Genomic DNA, 18,011 nt, shown 5'->3' with positions numbered 1-18,011 from the left:
GTTACTGGGCTCAATACGAGTAAGGGAGTGAAATTTAATGTCCTGTGTTATTCAGAAGATCATCACCACTTTATAAGCACTAAATTCACTTAAAAAAAAATCCCAAGTAGAGGATTGGAGCCTCTTTCTCACACCATAGTTTGCTGGAAGCCAGTTCTTACAAAGCACTCCAAGATTTGGCTTCTGCTTTAACATTCATTACATCCACTTTGTTTTATTTTAGACCCCTCCCTCCTGGTAGAAGATTTGCATAGAAGAGCTAAAGACCAACAGTGGTGATAACACTTCACTCCCCAATAACCATATGATACATTACAAGAGATTGTGATATGTCACTTTGCAACCTTCTTATATTTAATAATCTTTCCTGGGTGACTTCTCATGAGATCGATGTTCATTTCTGTCACCACTATGCTTTACGGCTGCAGAACTTAGATACTGAGGGGCAGATTTTCAAAGGAGAAAACAGTAGTTAGGCAATTAATTCCAATGGAAAGTCCGCATTATTTGATATCATGAAGATCTAAAATTACAGTTGCCAATTTCCAGGGCTGTTCATTTGGAGTAGGGGTTAAAACATCCATGATTAAAAGCAACTGTCCACCATGATGTGTGCAACAAATTGTGGTAATTTGTAATGAATGACAAGACGGTATGATAGCAGGGTGGTAGACAACCTAGACCAGTAAAAAGTTCAAGAGGAAATGGAAATTATCAGATACCGTGCCATTTAAGTAGATAAATAGAGAGGGAGATTTGTAATGATGAAGGGGAGAAAGGTCATTCCTATGGTATTCTTCAGGGCTACTTACCTGCTAACAGTGTGAAGGAGACTTAGAAACAAAGAATCCACTGGGTTTGTGTCTATGTTTGTTATGTAAAGTACTGGGCGGCAATGTTGGCAGAACACCAGATTTGGGAGAGGAATAAATATTGCATTGCCTTTTTTTTTATGTTCTGGCTTTTTAAAACCAAGGAATTAGAGGCAGAGTGAGTGCCCCCAATTAGGTTTAGAGGAGCTTGTCCTGGAAATACTGATCTCTCAAACAGACAGCATGGCAAAATATGGAAGTGCCTCAATTGTCTAATCAGCATATGTTAGAAATGGCCATTAACAGCCAGCCCTATGCAGGACATATTAGGCATTTTTAGGATGGGTGGTAGTCTGATGTTTGTCACACATTTGCCAACAGGACAAAACAAACCAGACTCTGAAGTGGATGTTTCTCATGTTAAATGTAAGTGCAAATCACAAACTTTCAAAACAACAATGCCTGAATACAATAGATTACACTCAGTGATTTATCTTGTGAGATGTTAAAAAAAAGACATATAAAAGGAAACAAGAAGGAAGAAAACAAGTCCAGCTAGCATGCAAGCCTTGTTAAGTTGGATTGTAGCTCCTAGCTACAATCTATTTATCAGTTCATTCAAATTTCTGTCCTCTGGAATCTGAGTCCCAATACTTGGTGAAGAAATTGTGCGCAGAACTGCTGGTACCATTAAACAAGTCTAACTTGTTGCTCAATATAGTGAAACTTTGAGGAACCCAGCTCTTGAGACAGAAAGTTCTTTTTGCAAGAGTTTTTTAATGGTATAGATGACTCATGGGGCAATAATGGAGTACGGAGTTCTTCATCGATTGGTCATAGGTACTAACTGGTGACTAAAAATCATTACCATCTGATGTCTGATCATGGCCTTTGTTAAATGAGTTGGTGGTCTCACTGCAGTTCCTAAGGGGCATAACAAATACTATTAGAATTGGCTCTAATTGCACTGTAGTATCTTAGTGCTTCCTTGAGACCCAGAAGAGAGGCCAAGCACTGAGCAAGCGTGAAGCATCGAAACTCTGGTCTCCCAGATGTGTTTCTTTCATAGCAGGGTTGAAACAGCAACGCGAGGAAAGCTTGCACTGCCACTGCCTGTGCATAGAACTTTTTGGAAGAAAAAATAAACTTGTTGGTCCAGGTGACCTGCAATTTCTACTTTGCAACTTGGGTATTTACACTCTCTCTATGTAAATTTGGCCTGAAGTTTTCAGTCAGTGGAGTTATTTGAACAAGCTACATGTAACACTGCTGTGCACTTTTAAACACCTGCTGCATTTCACTGTGTATGTGAGGATTATGCACAGGTACTGAATTGGAGTAGGTATTTTGTTTGACTTTTATCTTATTTTCTTATTTTTGTATTGTATGGATTGTACCCAAGGAGCAGAGGCACCATATTTCTTAGTTGCTGGGGGCTGTTCGACTCCTGTTCCACCCCAGGTCCCACCCCCACTCCACCCCTTCCCCCAAGCCCCTGCCCTGCCTCTTCCCGCCCCTGCTCAACCCCCACCCCGCTTCTTCTCACCCCCTTCCCCTGCCTCTTCCTGCCCACGCTCCTCCTCCTCGTCCCCAGCACCTCCTGCATGCTGCTGAACAGCTGAGCTGCAGAGGGCGGGAGGGGCAGGAGCTGATCGGTGGGGTCCGCCGGCGAGCAGGAGGCGTTGGGGGAAAGGAGAGGCACTGATCCGCGGGGCTGCTGGTGGGTGCTCAGCCCATGCAGTCGGCACCTATGCCAAGGAGTGCCCCAGCCTGGCACACTTTGTTCCCCATAGTGGAAGCATTTCCAAATGGTGCAATGCTCCTCTGTTCTTGGAAGGGCTTCTCCCATCCCGCAGTGGTACTAATGGGATTGTTCCACAGCAATGCAAAATGCTGGTGGGCTGCATTGCTCCTGCCATTCTATAAGTAACATTTCTTGACGGGGCTGAGGGGAAGCAACTGAAGAAAGAGAAGCAAACAAAGGACAAACATAGGCCCAGCTGTAAGGGGTGCTTGTAGATAAGTCAGAAGCACCAATAGCAAGACTTTTCTGGCCAATTTCATCTTGGATAATAAAGGATTTTTACACGTTCATTAATGTGAGAGACTGCAGGAGTAAGGGACCCTGCTCCACTTGCTCCCATTCCCCTGCTTTCAGGGAAAGGACCAGTTTATAACCATGCACCTGTCACTGTGCTGCTCACCCCAGAAATGCTGTCACAGTAAAGGTTAAAGGATTATCTGAAAAACATTAGGAAAAACTTCCTAACTCTCAGGGTGATTAAGCACTGGAATAAATTGCCTAGGGAGATTGTAGAACAGGGGTGGCAAACTTTTTGGCCCGAGGGCCCCTTCGGAGTACGAAACAGTATGGAGGGCTGGGTAGGGAAGGCTGTGCCCCTCAAACAGCCTGGCCCCTGCCCCCATACACCCCCTCCCACTTCCCACCCCTGACTGCCCGCCTCAGAGTCCCTGACCCATCCAACTCCCCCTGCTCCTTGTCCCCTGACCGCCCCCTCCCAGGACTCCCCATCCCAAACTGCTCTCCCGGATCCCACCCCCATCCACCCCCCCACTCCCTGTCCCCTGACTGCCCCCCAACCCCTATCCATCCCCCCCTGACAGGCCCCCCGGGACTCCCACGCCCTATCCAACCCCCGCTGTTCTCCGACCCCGACTGCCCCAGAACCTCAGCCCCATCCAGCTACTCCCTGTCCCCTGACTGCCCCCGGGACCCCCTACACAACCACCCCACAGCCGCATGCGCGCAGCCGCCGCCCCCTTACCATGCCACTCAGAGTGGCAGGAGCTCGCAGCCCCGCTGCCCGTGCGGCGGCATCACTGCAAGGGAGGGGGGACAGAGGGAGAGGGGCCAGGGGCTAGCCTCCCGAGCTGGGAGCTCAGGGGCCGGGCAGGATGATCCCGCGGGCCAGATGTGGCCCACAGGCCATAGTTTGACCACCTCTGTTGCAGAATCTCCATCACTGGAGATTTTTAAGAGCAGGTTAGACAAACACCTGTCAGGGATGGTCCAGATAATACTGACTCCTGCCATGAGTGCGGGGGACTGGACTAGAGACCTCTTGAGGCCTCTTCCAGTCTTACGATTCTATGAATTAGGGCTAGGGAAAAAAAATCAAACCATGGCCCACTGAAAGAGACTGTCATATTATGAAAAGAAACAGATATTTTCATGTAATTTCTACCATCAAACCCTTTGTCCTGCTGTACTCCTAGAAGGAACTGAGAGCAAAGAACCAGTGTTTGAGAAATTTTTCTTTTGAAAGAAGAATTTTATGGGAGAAGTAATGAAAAAGTTGGGTAAGTGTGGGAATTTATTTTTCCAAAGGTCTCTCCTCACAGTGCTGTTTGTCATCTGGGTTCCCTCTATACAAGGCTCTATTAACAGCTACTCACTGCATTACTATGTATTATAAACCTTCTTTTGAAATTACCTAAGGAAAGTCTTCACAATGGAGGCACTGTACAGTGCAGAAGGGGTGTGTGCTTAAGGGTCTTTTGTTTCAGTATAAGTAAATTATAATTCTAGAGTCACAAATGTCTCTTTGAGCAGAGAGCCACATACTATGAATCACACCTTTTGTCTGAAGAGGAAGAGAAGGGAGAAAAAAAAAATCTGGAGAAATCTGGTATGTCTGAAAGTATTTGGCAAAGAAACACAGCCCACTTTATATCGACTGACCAATAAGAAGAATTTCAGTGTTGGCAAAAGGCTTACGGCTGGTGAATTCCACAGGGCTTACATATCATGTTCTATGGACAACTCCCATTGTCACAGGCATAAAAGACGCCAGGTGGGAGAAAGAATCTTTCACTCCTGCTTCAAGAGCACAAACTGTGTGAACTGTGCTTAGAGTTCAATCCTTGCTATCTACTCACAATGTCCACTTACAGCTTGAAGCAAATAACTTCTTCTGGGTTAGGTAATATTAGTGGTTCCTCAGGCGGTCGGGCTGTTGGTTCCTTCAGGGCTTCAAGTATACATGGAGGATTTGGTGACAGGGGTATTTCTGTCTCTACTGCTCGGTTTGTCTCTTCTGGGGTAGGAGGTGGCCTTGGGGGTGGATATGGTGGTAGTTTGTACGGTGGCTTTGGTGGTGGTGATGGCCTCCTTTCTGGAAATGAAAAGACAACTATGCAGAACCTGAATGACCGCCTGGCATCCTACCTGGACAAAGTACGTACTCTGGAGGAGGCAAATTCTGAGCTAGAAATTAAAATCCGAGACTGGTACCAGAGACAAGGACCAGGGCCAGCCTCTGATTACAGCCCATATTACAAGACTATTGAAGATCTTCGAGACAAGGTAGGTGTTAAAGTTTGTTAAAAAGCATCTAAGGATAGACCCAAATGTTTGTTAAAACAGCATTTATATCATGTGGCTATTATTAGCAGATGGAAGGAAAATGTTATTATCTGTAAATAATTATAACTGTTTTATTATGTGGTGTCCACTAACAATGAATCAATAGAAAACCAGCCAAAAGAAATGGTGGATTATGGGAGAGTAGAAGGGTGATGTGAGTATGTAGTGAATCAGAAGGGATGGACAATGACAATGCCCAGTATGAAATGTATCTGTTATAAAACTGTTAGCTAAGAAAATGTGCACAAGTGACACCTTTAATAGTCAATGGTGAAATGATTTGAGGGCCCCACTAACTCCCACAACCCCACAAATACTCGATGCCCCTGAAAACAGTAGTAAAGTCCTTACATTTTTCTCAATTAATTCTGCACAATTACTGTACCAAATTTAGCCTTGATGTAAGTGGATGCAACTGCTACTGTAGTCAATGAGAGTTGTATCAATTTGGTTTTGGAATGAATTTGGCATCTCAAAAAAAAGTCACCCTTCAGTTTAAATCTTGTCAGACTACTGTAGGTATCTGTCTATCTCTGCAGTCACCTACCAATCATACACGTTTGTTTAAGCCTCTGGACAGCCAGTATGTGCACTGCTTTAGCAGTTATCAGAGAAGATGACTAATCTCTGAGTTGATATTAACAGTTAAAATAAGAATTGATCAAATATAGGGGTTTGCAAATGTGAACTGAAGCACTTCAGAATTTTACCACATGAAACTGAGATTTTTTAAACCTTTTTTATTTCGCCTTCTGAGCTTGAACTTTGAAGAAGAAAGTGTTTAAATATGTTTCTTAAAGAAAAAAGAAACAGCCAACATTAACTAAATTAAGTGCATACAAATTATATATAAATACAGGATTTATTGCGCCTCAGCAAATCCATTAGTGCACAATAAGTTTGTTTAAGGGTGGTACACACCTTAGAAGACATACATGATTGCTGACTGAACTATGTAAACACAGCCTCATGAGAAAACCTAAAGTTTATTTTTCAGATCTTAGTGTGGTTCATGACCCCACCCACACAGTTTCCTTTCCCTTGGGCTTACCTCGCTCACACTGTACTGATTTCAGAAATGAACCTCCGAAAAAGAAGAGCTGGAATTAGATTCCCTCATTTGAAATCTCCTGGGCTCTTGCTCTTTATTCCCAACTCATGAGAGTGAGCAGCTCCCACTGTGTTTTCCAGATGACCTATTGATTTCTGATAGTCATAGAATTTTAGGCCACAAGAGACTACCAGATCATCTAGTCTGACCTTCCGTAAACCACAGGCCACCAACACCACCCAAAATCCACACACTAAACTCAACCATCAAAATTAGAGCAAAGTATTAAAGCCCAAAAGAGACCAGACTATTGTGTGCTACAGGCAGAGAACTGGATAGACCAATGCCCAAGGCCCTGCAATAGCAGGGAAATGATGAAGTGAGATATATCCAGATAATCCTGGCAAGTGACCTGCATCCACACACTGCAGAGGAAGGTGAAACCCTGCCAAGGTCCCCACCAATCTGACCTGGGGGGAAATTCTTTCCTGGTTCCACATAAGGTGGCTCATAAAAGTAAATTTGTCAGGTAAGGTACACAGGGAAGAAGTTTTAAGTAAACAAAACTCTCTGTGTGGCCGTTTATGGTGTGTTACAGGAATCACTCAGCATTCTGGAGCTGGGGAACCTGTTGTATGATTAGGCTAGGAGATAAAATGCATTCAAACGCTATACAAATGTGATATAGAACTGTCATGTAGTATTATATTGTATTCCATTACAGAGTTATATACAAAGGCATAATTTGTTTTTATTTATATAAAAGTAATATGAACCCCCAAATCTCTGGTCAGGGCTAACACAGATAAAAGCCTCCTGAGCAGAATTTCTGGCCAGAAAGACTCAGCAGACTTCCTTTGCTCAGCACCTCTGTCTCCTTGAGGCTCTTTAATATGGTGGTAGGAATTCAGTCAGTGGAATTCAGTGAGCCTGCCCAGAGAAGGAGTCATTTCCTGATCTACATGCTACATCTCAGAAACTGATGAGTAGATCCTTAATGGCAGGTCACACAAAGAAAGGGGCAAATCCATTCCTGATGTAGCTCCACAGCCTTGAGAGAAGTTACGTCAGAGATTAATTTTGTCCAGTATGTTAACTGAAGACCCTACTGCCCTTGATCAAAGAGAGACAGGCCTACTTTAGGACTAAAACAAAAAGAGCTGAAATGTCAGTTACTCAACTTTAAGGCCCCGCGTAGTTTCGTTAGAATTTCACCAGAATTTGTTATGTCTTTTATCCCGGATTGTAATGAATGGAGGCATACGCTTATTTCAGCCCAGACTGTGATTCACTCTGTGCCACTTGGCTTTTTCCAGATTCTTGCTGCCACCATTGACAACTCCAAGATTGTTTTGCAAATTGATAATGCCAGGCTGGCTGCTGATGACTTCAAAACCAAGTGAGTACATTCCTCTAAGGCAAGGAGATACTGACAGTTAGGTTGTCAGGCGTCTGGTTTTTGACTGGAACGCCCGGTCAAAAAGGGACCCTGGTGGCTCTGGTCAGCACTGCAACAGGGCCATTAAAAGTCCAGTTGGTGGCACAGCAGGGGCCCGGGGCTAAGGCAGGCTCCCTGCCTGCCCTAGCTTCCCTCATCTCCCAGAAGCGGCCACCAGGTCCCTGCGGCCCCTAGGCTCATGGACGGCCAGGAAGGCTCCACATGCTGTCCCCGCCCCAAGGGCCGGCTCTGCAGCTCTCATTGGCCAGGAACTGTGACCAATGGGAGCTGCAGGGGTGGTGCCTGCAGGCATGAGGGCAGCGCTCGGAGCCTCCCTGGCCACCCATGCATTTAGGGGCTGCAGGGACCTGGCAGCTGATTCCTGGGAGCCGTGGTAAGTGCCGCGGGGACCCTGCACCCCGAGCCCCCTGCCCCAGCCTGGAGTCCCCTCCCACACCCAAACTCCCTCCCGGAACCCGCACCTCCCCAACACCCTGCCCCGCGCCCTCCTGCACCCCAAACCCTTCATCCCCGGCCCCACCCCACAGCCCACACCTGCAGCCGGAGCCCTCACCCCAACTCCCCATACACCAGCCCCGGCCCAGAGCCCTCTCCCACACCCTGAACCCCTAATTTCTAGCCCCACTCAGAGCCCACACCCCCAGCCCAGAACCCATACCCCCCACACGCCAAACCCCTTATCCCCAGCCCCACCCAGAGCCCACACCCCCAGATGGAGCCGTCACCCCCCTCCTGCACCTCAATCCCCTGCCCAAGCCCGGTAAAAGTGAGTGATGGTGGGGGAGATTAAGTGATGAAGGGAGGGGGGATGGAGCAAATGGGGGTGGGGCCTCGGAGAAGGGGCGGAGCTGGGGTGTTTGGTTTTTTGTGATTAGAAAGCCGGCAACCCTAACTGAAAGGCAGGCAGATATTCAAGTCATTATCATTTGAAAAAGCAAAGGGAATGTCACTTGAGCCATGCATTAAAACTAGACAATAAAAATATGGTCTGAAAATGGATATAGCCAGCATATAATATGGGTTTCACAACATACCTGGCTTAATCAACCAACCATAATGGGTTGGGTGGACCTCCTCCTCTATGTTAGCAGACCGTCTATAAAGATCGTGACACAATTCAGCAAAGTTAATAACGGCCACAATAACGAGGGTGCTGAGAACGATTCTGCAGAGCCATATAAGTGTGAGAAAAATTGTAGTATAGCATCCTACAATGTAAATTTATAGAGTGTAGCGGGAAGATCACACAACATCTTCCTGCACAGCGTCTTGCTCTGTTAAAGTAATATCATTAAATTCCACACATTAAATTCGACTCGTGCGGTACATGTCACGTAAGTTATACTGCTCATATAAACCACATATAAACCTATGTGCAAAATATTGGGATAGATTCATTATTACAAATATAGGGCTTTTTTATATGATGAAGAAAACTAAAGTCAAAGTCAAATGGTAATAAATACTATTTGCCCCTTGTTCTAGATTTAAATAACTCTTGGTTTTGTTCTGCTTTTTTTGAAGGTATGAAACAGAGCAGGCCCTGCGCATGAGTGTTGAGGCTGACATCAATGGCCTGAAGAGAGTCCTGGATGAGCTGACCCTAGCCAGAACTGACCTGGAGATGCAGATAGAAAGCCTGAAGGAGGAGCTGGCTTACCTAAAGAAGAACCATGAGGAGGTATAAAACCCAAAGCACACATGTGAAAATAGCAGTAGGAAAAAGATGACTGATATGTAGGAGGGAATCTGGAATTTCTCAGTTATGCTGGGCTTTCTAGTAGAATATAAAAAGCCTCTTTATAGATTGGGTAAATAAAGTCCACCTGCAAATATTTGAGAATGGTCAATCAGAGGTTAGCCCTTGAGGAGAGTGGGTGAACTCAAGAGAGAATAGTAGTGTCTTTAACTCATGCTTGTGTCTTCTTGTGTCTTTCTCTGCAACGTTACTATAGGAAATGAAAGCCCTGGGTGGTCAAACAGGAGGGCAAGTCAGTGTTGAGGTTGACTCTGCTCCAGGTATTGATCTGACCAAGATCCTGGCTGACATGAGAGACCAGTATGAAGTCATGGCTGAGAAGAACAGGAAGGATGCTGAAACTTGGTTCAACAGCAAGGTAAAAAAATAAAACAATACAAGACAGAAGAAAATAATTTCAAACCTCTTGTAGAAAAGGGCTCCTACAGCCTTTCATGATCTTCAGAAAACTGCACTCCATTTTTCAAATGTTTTCTCCACTTCAGATTGAAGAGCTGAACCAAGAAGTAGCCATCAATACTGAACAGCTGCAGACCAGCAAGACTGAAATCACAGATCTGAGACGCACCCTCCAAGGCCTGGAGATAGAACTTCAGTCCCAGCTTAGCATGGTATGTGGCAATTTCTCCCAAGATTTGCACTTTACAAATCCATGCTAGGACAGGTATAGTGATAAGTGACCCCTAATCGAGGGTGTTTCCTTTCTAAAGAACAATCCTGTATTTGGTGACAGACTTTGAATTATTTTTCTTCCAACTTCTTTATTCTCAGAAAGCTGCCTTGGAAGGCACCTTGGCAGACACTGAGAATCGCTTTGGTGCCCAGCTGGCACAGATCCAGCACCTGATTGGAAACATCGAGGCACAGCTGACCGACCTTCGTGCTGATATGGAGCGGCAGAATAGTGACTACAAGATACTCATGGACATCAAGACCCGGCTGGAGCAGGAGATTGCCACTTACCGCCAGCTGCTGGAAGGCCATGACTCCTAGTATGTAACTATACTCACTGCAAATGACATTTGAGGGTTGTTAGACTATCATGATATTCCTGTGGTAACTCTGCACCACAGTATATTCAATTTAAAATACACTTGGAGACTCTAAAATGTCCAGTGAACGACGTTTGCAGGATACATGACAAATCTGCAAATGTCAGTGATCCTACCTATGTTGTGCAGATGGGAATTATTATTTTGCATCATATATATCTATATCATGGGTTCTCAAACTGGGGGTGGGGACACCTCAGGGGGTCACAAGGTTATTCCATGGGGGGTCGCGAGCTGTCAGCCTCCACCCCCAAACCCTGCTTTGCCGCCAGCATTTATAATGGTGTTAAATATATAAAAAGTGTTTTTAATTTATAAGGGGGGGGTCACACGCAAAGGCGTGCTATGTAAAAGGGGTCACCAGTACAAAAGTTTGAGAACCACTGATCTACATAAATTATTATTTTTATACTTTATTAATTATTACTAGTTAATTTATTATTTGTTTCCAGTAATGTCTACATCGTGCTAGTTGCTTTCTAAAAATAAAAGAAGGCACAATCTCTGCCCCAAAGAGTTTCAAAACTAAATGACAAAATGACAAAGGGTAGAGGAAAAAAGTGGAACATATAAGTAAAGTAATCAAGGTGATTATTAGTTACACAATGTCTGAATAACACAATGTTGTTAGTGTTGTTTTATAAAACAAATAGATTATCTCCAAATATCCACAGTTGGTTCTTTTCTTGTAGGCATCATGGTAGAAGTGAATCTTGAGGAGGGATTTGAATGCAGACTCAGTTATATAGCTAATTTCAAACAGCAGTATAACTTCACCCTGGACTTGGTGCCATAGCCTTTTCTCAGTTCATGTGTGGGACCAAAGGGAAAACATTCCTCATATTCTGGAACATGAAAAACCATTTGGGGTTGGACAGATTCTTAAATTTCTCATATTTAATTTATTTCCTTAGTTCCAGAATCCTCTTTGCCACTTCTGTCCTTTTCTGATACATCTTCTATAGTTTCCTCTTCCCTGAGCGAAGGAGTAGAAGAGTCAGTACAGGAGCCAACAAGGAGCTAACGCTTTCTTTCCTGATGCTGAAAAGGGCGCCTGATAGACAGACTTTACTTTTTCATATCTTCCTCTCATCCAGCATTTGATATTTGTTATCGTTCTTTGCTATAATTATTTTCTCTTTGTGTCACAGGATGTTTTGGACCCTTTATGGAACTGCTGGTAAGGATTCTCTTTCTTTATGGGAACCTATAAAAGGCAGAGTATTTTTATTTTAATAAAAGAAGAATCTATTGATGAGTGGTATCCATCTTGCTGTCTATGCCACGCATCCGGTCTTCAACCAGAACGCCCAGTCGAAAAGGGACCCTGGGAGCTCCAATCAGTATTGCTGACCAGGCCGTTAAAGGCCCGGTCAGCGGTGCAGCAGGACTAAGGCAGACTCCTTGCCTGCCCTAGTTCCGTGTGGCTCCCAGAATCGTCCACCACCATCCCTGTGGCCCCTAGGCACAGGAGTGGCCAAGGAGGCTCCGTGCCCTGTCCCTGCCCTGAGAGCCAGCTCCGCAGCTCCCATTGGCCTGGAACCATTGGCCAATGGGAGCTGCGGGGGCGGCACCTGCAGGCAAGGGCTGCACGCAAAGTTTTCCTGGCCACCCCTGTGCGTAGGGGCCACAGGGACATGCTGGCCACTTCAGGGAGCAGCTTGAGGTAAGTGTTGCCTATAGCCCGCACCCCCTCCCACACCCCAACCCCCTGCCCCAGCCTTGAGCCCCCTCCTGCATCCAAACTCCCTCCTAGAGCCTGCACCCCACACCACCTCTAGGGTTGCCAACTTTCTAATAGCACAAAACTGAACATCCCTGCCATGCCCCTGCCCCACCCTCATCCCCAGCCTCATCCCAGTGCCCGCACCCCCAGCCAGAGCCCTCACCCCTCCTGCACTCCAACCCCCTGCCCCAGCCCAGAGCCCCCTCCCACACTCTGAACCCCTCAGCCCCACACCCCAGCCCGGAGCCCCCTCCTATACCCCAAATCCCTCATTTCTGGCCCCACCACAGAGCCTGCAACCCCAGCTGGAACCCCCACCCCCTCCACCACCCCAAACCCCTGCCCCAGCCCAGTGAAAATGAGCGAGTGAATGAGGGTGGGGGAGAGTGAGTGACGGAGGGAGGGGCAATGGAGTGAGTGGGGAGGGGGGCCTCAGAAAAGGGGGGGCAGGGGTGGGGTCTCAGGGAAGGGGCATGGCAGGGGGCAGGGCAAGGGTGTTTGGTTTTCTGCAATCAGAAAGTTGGCAACCCTACATTGCTCCCTGTCATTGATAGAATTCAAACAAAGAATGCCATTCAGTCTAGTTAGAAATTTTTAACAAATTACAGCTCCTTGCTAGGGATCTTTATATAGTCACAGCAAGATACTAAAGACGAGGAAAAGTATCTAAGACTATAGCACAATAAATGGCTATATAAACAGCCAATCACATAGTCATTCCTATGGGTGAGAGGACTATGAAGAAATTCAAGACTGAGCAGTTCAGAACTATTATGCACACATTTAAGGAGAATTTGCTGTGAATGTTCTTGGGTCCGCAGTATCTTGCAAAATACTGTAGAAGTGACACAGGCTTCTACTTTAATGTTATTTCAAAGAAAAGTTCTGAGAGGGAGGATTGAGAGTTGAGGTTGGAGCTAAACTTTTCTCTCCACCTGCTGAAGCCGTTTTCACATGTGTAACATGCTAGAATAATCACTGTTCTTTACCTCCTTATTTACTGCAGGCTCTCAAAGCAGCAGCAAAAGAGACAAGGTGGCTGATGGAAAGAACTACTGAAGAGACTCAGACTATCTTACTCTCCAAGAATAAAAGCACTAGACAACCAGGAATCAGTACCGAAGGGTGCCATCACAAACAGACAGTAGTGCTTTGAGATATTCACTTATAAGAAATTCTAGACCACACAATGTTCAAGGTAGAATAGGCCATTTATTAGTGATACATTTATGAACTGGGTTAGCTGTTCTTGCATTTCCAGTTCTCTTTTACTACTATTTTTGCTGTTTCTACTGTCTAATAAAATCATCTGATTTATGCAAACATCACTTCTGTCTGGTTATTGTGATATACCAAACAGATATTATTATGAATAGCAATGGCTGCGGCCAACTGAAAAGGACTATTAATGAATTCCAAAGTACTCTTGGTAAAAACATGGTGAGTGGGAACCAGTGTTCATGGGTGGAAGAATAAAGCATCTCAAAATGGAGTGAGATCCAATAGAAACTTATAGGATCCCTCAAGATGGAAAGTTATGTAAGGTTTTTTCATGCAATATATATTTGAACACATTTATCCTCAAACTAAAAGATAAACCTCTACTCCATACCCCGTTAAGTGGCAAATGCATACCCAATCCACATCCAATCGCAACAAACCTTCGGTCTCTGAATACTTACAACAACATAACTGTGCCAATGTAAAAGGCCTGACCCTATCCTACAACATACTGAGCATCTTCTGCAAGATATGAGCACCCTCAGCTTCCATTGACTTCAACGGGAATTGAGCAGACTCAGCACATTAGAGACAGTGCTAATATCTTGCAAGATCAGACCCAAAGTCAATTATGGTGAATGATAGTAGTCTCCCGTGCCTGACCACAAAGCTTTCCAGCTTCCCAGACAGGAGCACAAGACTGGTTCATTATTTGCCATACTGTATGCTTGCTGAGTTGGCACTGATACTTCGTTGTTCTACAACATTAGCAACCATCAAATAGTGATGTGGTAGCCTTATTGAGATTATTAGGGCTCGCTGATTTCTGCAAGTAGCAACCAATATAAGCCATGATATGTTCTCAACAAGCTTGCTTTGTAGTCTAGAATTTTGGAGCTTTTAAACTGGGATCTAGCTTTAGTTTTTAAGGCTATTCCATCCCATAAAGTTTTTCACTGCTAAAGTATTATGAGTGCAACAGGATACAGAGATCTGAGAAATTTCAGTCAGTGACCCACATGGAATTAAGTCAGATTTCTGCAATCTTCCCCAATGTTAACCCTCTGCATTCCTGCATTTCCTTCACCCAGACCCCCTAAAAGGCAGGAATTAACCAGCGTTATAGATTCACAGAAAAAAACAATAACTTAAAAAATAAAACAAAGCAGTTAAAAGTAGCAGAAGAACTGATGTCTTTAAGATTCAAAGGGAACAATTTTCATTCCAGTCTCTTGAAGATTTATCATAGTTGAGGCACTGATGATGTTTAACTGAATTGTTCAGTCCCCCGAGTATCAAATTTCATTCCCAGCCATTGCTTTGGAAACTGTATGTTATGACCGGGGTTGGGACATAAACCAGTGGCATCCTTATAGGCTTCATGTTAAAAGGCAGCTCAACATGCAAAATACCCACAGTAATAGCCTACCTGTAGCATAAGACATCCACACCTCCAAGTATCATAATGGCCATGTTATTGATTAGTCACTGAGGGCTAGACAGCTGTCTTACAATCGGCCCTGAGTAAGGGGCAATGCATAGCTGTATCCCCTAGGAACAGACCAAATTGCAAATTGTGTCTCACAGGGTAACAATGTTTCCCCTCCTTCCACTTACTCTGGGGAAGGAGTACATTATTTCTCAATTTTTTATGAAACAAAGAATTCTTCTCTGAGCACCCACCCAGATACTCTGGACAGCAAGTAAGCCAGGGCTCCGCTCCTCTCCCTCCCCACCTCCTCCCTGCCCACTTGCTCATGGTGGGGGGGTAGCTCGAGTAGCCCCTGCTCTCTTGTCCAGGGCTTGAGTCACAGTCCAAGCAGAGCTTAGCAGAGGAGTAAGAGCGGGTAACCCTCTTGCAATTAATAGCACTTTTATGAACATTTTTCTGAAAACTGTTTCTAGCCATGCTGCAGAAGAATGAAGCTAGGGAAGGTACGCAGTTTAGAAGTTACAATTAGACAAACAGGATGTTAGCAAACTAGCTTTTCCACAGCTGGAGAGTGAGACCTATCTTCAAATCTCTAAAAAGAGACTCAGCTGGTTGTGAAATGAATTTGGTGTTCTTAATCTCATCTCTAAAAGAGGCTTTTTTTAAAAAACATTGAAATTATGCATTTTTAATGGTAACTGAAGTAAAATAAAGATATAAATCTACTAGGAAGTAATATTGTACATTATATTCTGCTTTCATTTTGAAGTTTCCCAGAGCATTTTACAAACTTAACAGAGTGCTGAAAATATTATACACAGAGTTAATTTAATTAATTACAGATATGTATTAGCTGGTTAACAGCACAGAGCAACAGTATCCAACGGTTTTGGCAAGAAAGTGAAGAATGCTTTTTCTAAGTTTCCCGTTTGCTTATTTTTTAAAATGTGCCAATCACCTTATTTTCAGTCACATGTGCAGAGACCATTTGAGGCAGATACGGTCACTTGTTATGTGGTTGTACAGCACCTGGGTTCTAGTACAATGTAAATGTTAGATAAATAACAAGAACAACAATAATAATTTTATTAAAAACCCAAATAAATTTCTTAGTCTCTAAGGTGCCACAAGGACTCCTTGTTGTTTTTGCTGATACAGACTAACACGGCTACCACTCTGAAACCATTAAAAACCTTACGATCAGTTGACCAATGTCAGCCAAAACCTATTAACTCAACCTCATACATAGCTCTAAATAAAAACACACCACATCTTACCCATGCAGACAAAAGCTCAAGCAAACACATAGATTTAGATGTGCCCTGAAAATGGATACATTTGCCGTTTGTTAGAGCAAAGTGGGAAGTGAATTCCATAGTTGAGGGATCACTATTTAAAACAATCTGCCACCAGTACTGACACTTACCTCTAATAAGGACTCTGAATAAAACCACAGAGGCAGATCTCAACTTTGTAGTAGGACATGGTGAGAAAGGAGAGCTCTCAGGTCCCAAAGTATGCAGAGATTTAAAGGTCATTATCAGCACTTTTAATTGTATTGGGAAGTGACCAGGAGGCCAGTTCATCCTCTGCAGTATTGATGTAACACATGCCCTGTAATTAGCACTGATAAGTAAACAAATCAAAGTATTTTGCATCAATGTTAGTTTCAGAATGGTCCTCAAGTGTAGCGTGGCAGTAATTCTAATCTGTAGGTGGCAAAGACATGGAGCACTGTGACAACTTCCACATTAGAGAGAACAGCTGCATTCTCTGTGCCAAGCACAAACAAGAAAAGGCACATCTGGCTAATGCAGTACCTCAGATTGCAAGAGCATCTGGGTATCCAGAAGTATCCCAAGACCATGAATCTCATCCACAAAGTGTGAGCAAACCCTTTTAATCATGGAGGCAAACACCATACTGGTGCATTCATTTGGTAATGATTCATGGGAATTGCCAACACCATTTCCTGCAAAACCCTGGGTATTCCTTGGAGATTTCTTTCCAAGTACTGACACAGCCTATCCATGCTTAATTTGTTGGAATCTGGTAAATTCACATTAGAAAGTTGTCTGACTGAAAAATAACCAAAGGGGAACAATAATTAAAATACCTCTTATCCCCACCACAGAATCCTACCCATGCAGATCAGGATGGAGGTGCATTGACAAAGGCAGGGTAGTGAGAGGGAGACTAAGACAGGAACAGAAGTTGCATTGAGGTGCCTTGGCAGAGCTGGAGGTGAGCACAGAATCAGAAGAGCTGGGAGTATTGCAGGTTATCAATAAAAGCATTAGCTTTGGTAGAGATGAAGCTTGTTCTAAAACAGTATACCTTTATATTTTACATCTGCCTGTGGGAGCAGCGGGAGAAGTCTGTAATGCATCAAACACAAAGAGGCTTCTGTATCTCTCCTTCAAAGTTGCTGACTCACTTGCTAAGAAATGTTTCATATCAAATTGCAAATCCTTTGTCTCCTAAACCTAGTGATTACACCTGGAATCCATTACAGATGAGCAAAGATCTCCTGTCCTGTCTTTATTCTCCAAAGGCTATACATAGGAGCCCATTCCCTGTTGGTTTGTAATTTTTGTCAGAGTTCTCTTTATTCCAAATGTCTGAACAGAGTCCCAATAGAGTACCAATATTAGTTAGCTTACAGCATGTTACATGCTCATGCAGTAAGTCAGGTTCTTCAGCATTGCAACAGTTAAAACAATATGTGAAAAATGCTTAACCCCCAAAGTGCTTTGCATTATGTGGACTCATGAAGCTGAGTATTTCTATCATGCATTGTTTGTGTAATTAAATGCTACAGGGTAGAAAGTAAGATGTACAGGGACACTTTCCTTCATGGACATCCTACAGCCAATATTTTCAAATTTCAGTATTTAAAGTTAGGTACTGAATGGACCTTTAACCATGTAAAGGAATGTCCTGATTTTTAGAGGTGCTAAACATTCACAAATTTTATTGAAGGCCTACCTGCAGATGCTCAGTAGCCCTGAAAATGAGGCCACCTTTATTTAGGCACCAAAATATGGATTTTAGTGTCTAATTTTAGGCACCAAAGTTTGAAAATGTTGGCACATACTCTTACTGTACTGGA

The 18,011-nt window shown here is 44.1% G+C and overlaps 1 protein-coding gene and 1 long non-coding RNA gene across 2 annotated transcripts in view; one reads left to right on the top strand and one right to left on the bottom strand.

The window, feature by feature from the left end:
- Nucleotides 1-18,011, bottom strand: part of LOC140903888 (uncharacterized) — a 315,051-nt gene that overhangs the window by 129,585 nt on the left and 167,455 nt on the right. The window lies entirely within an intron of this gene.
- Nucleotides 4,714-10,461, top strand: LOC140904100 (keratin, type I cytoskeletal 19). Its single transcript, XM_073326413.1, has 6 exons — nucleotides 4,714-5,139; nucleotides 7,567-7,649; nucleotides 9,234-9,390; nucleotides 9,665-9,826; nucleotides 9,954-10,079; nucleotides 10,240-10,461. Exons 1-6 carry the CDS (start codon nucleotides 4,714-4,716, stop codon nucleotides 10,459-10,461), a joined length of 1,176 nt encoding a protein of 391 aa, XP_073182514.1.

Source organism: Lepidochelys kempii, chromosome 27 (genome assembly GCF_965140285.1).
Source record: "Lepidochelys kempii isolate rLepKem1 chromosome 27, rLepKem1.hap1, whole genome shotgun sequence".
Taxonomy (NCBI): domain Eukaryota; kingdom Metazoa; phylum Chordata; order Testudines; family Cheloniidae; genus Lepidochelys; species Lepidochelys kempii.
Note: the sequence above shows the minus strand (reverse complement) of the source record. Positions and strands in the feature narration are given on the sequence as shown.

Coding starts and splice junctions, on each gene's coding strand:
- LOC140904100 (XM_073326413.1), top strand. CDS start 4,714: ATGTCCACTTACAGCTTGAAGCAAATAACTTCTTCTGGGTTAGGTAAT. Junction 5,140..7,566: donor TTGAAGATCTTCGAGACAAG/GTAGGTGTTAAA, acceptor GGCTTTTTCCAG/ATTCTTGCTGCCACCATTGA. Junction 9,827..9,953: donor AAACTTGGTTCAACAGCAAG/GTAAAAAAATAA, acceptor TCTCCACTTCAG/ATTGAAGAGCTGAACCAAGA.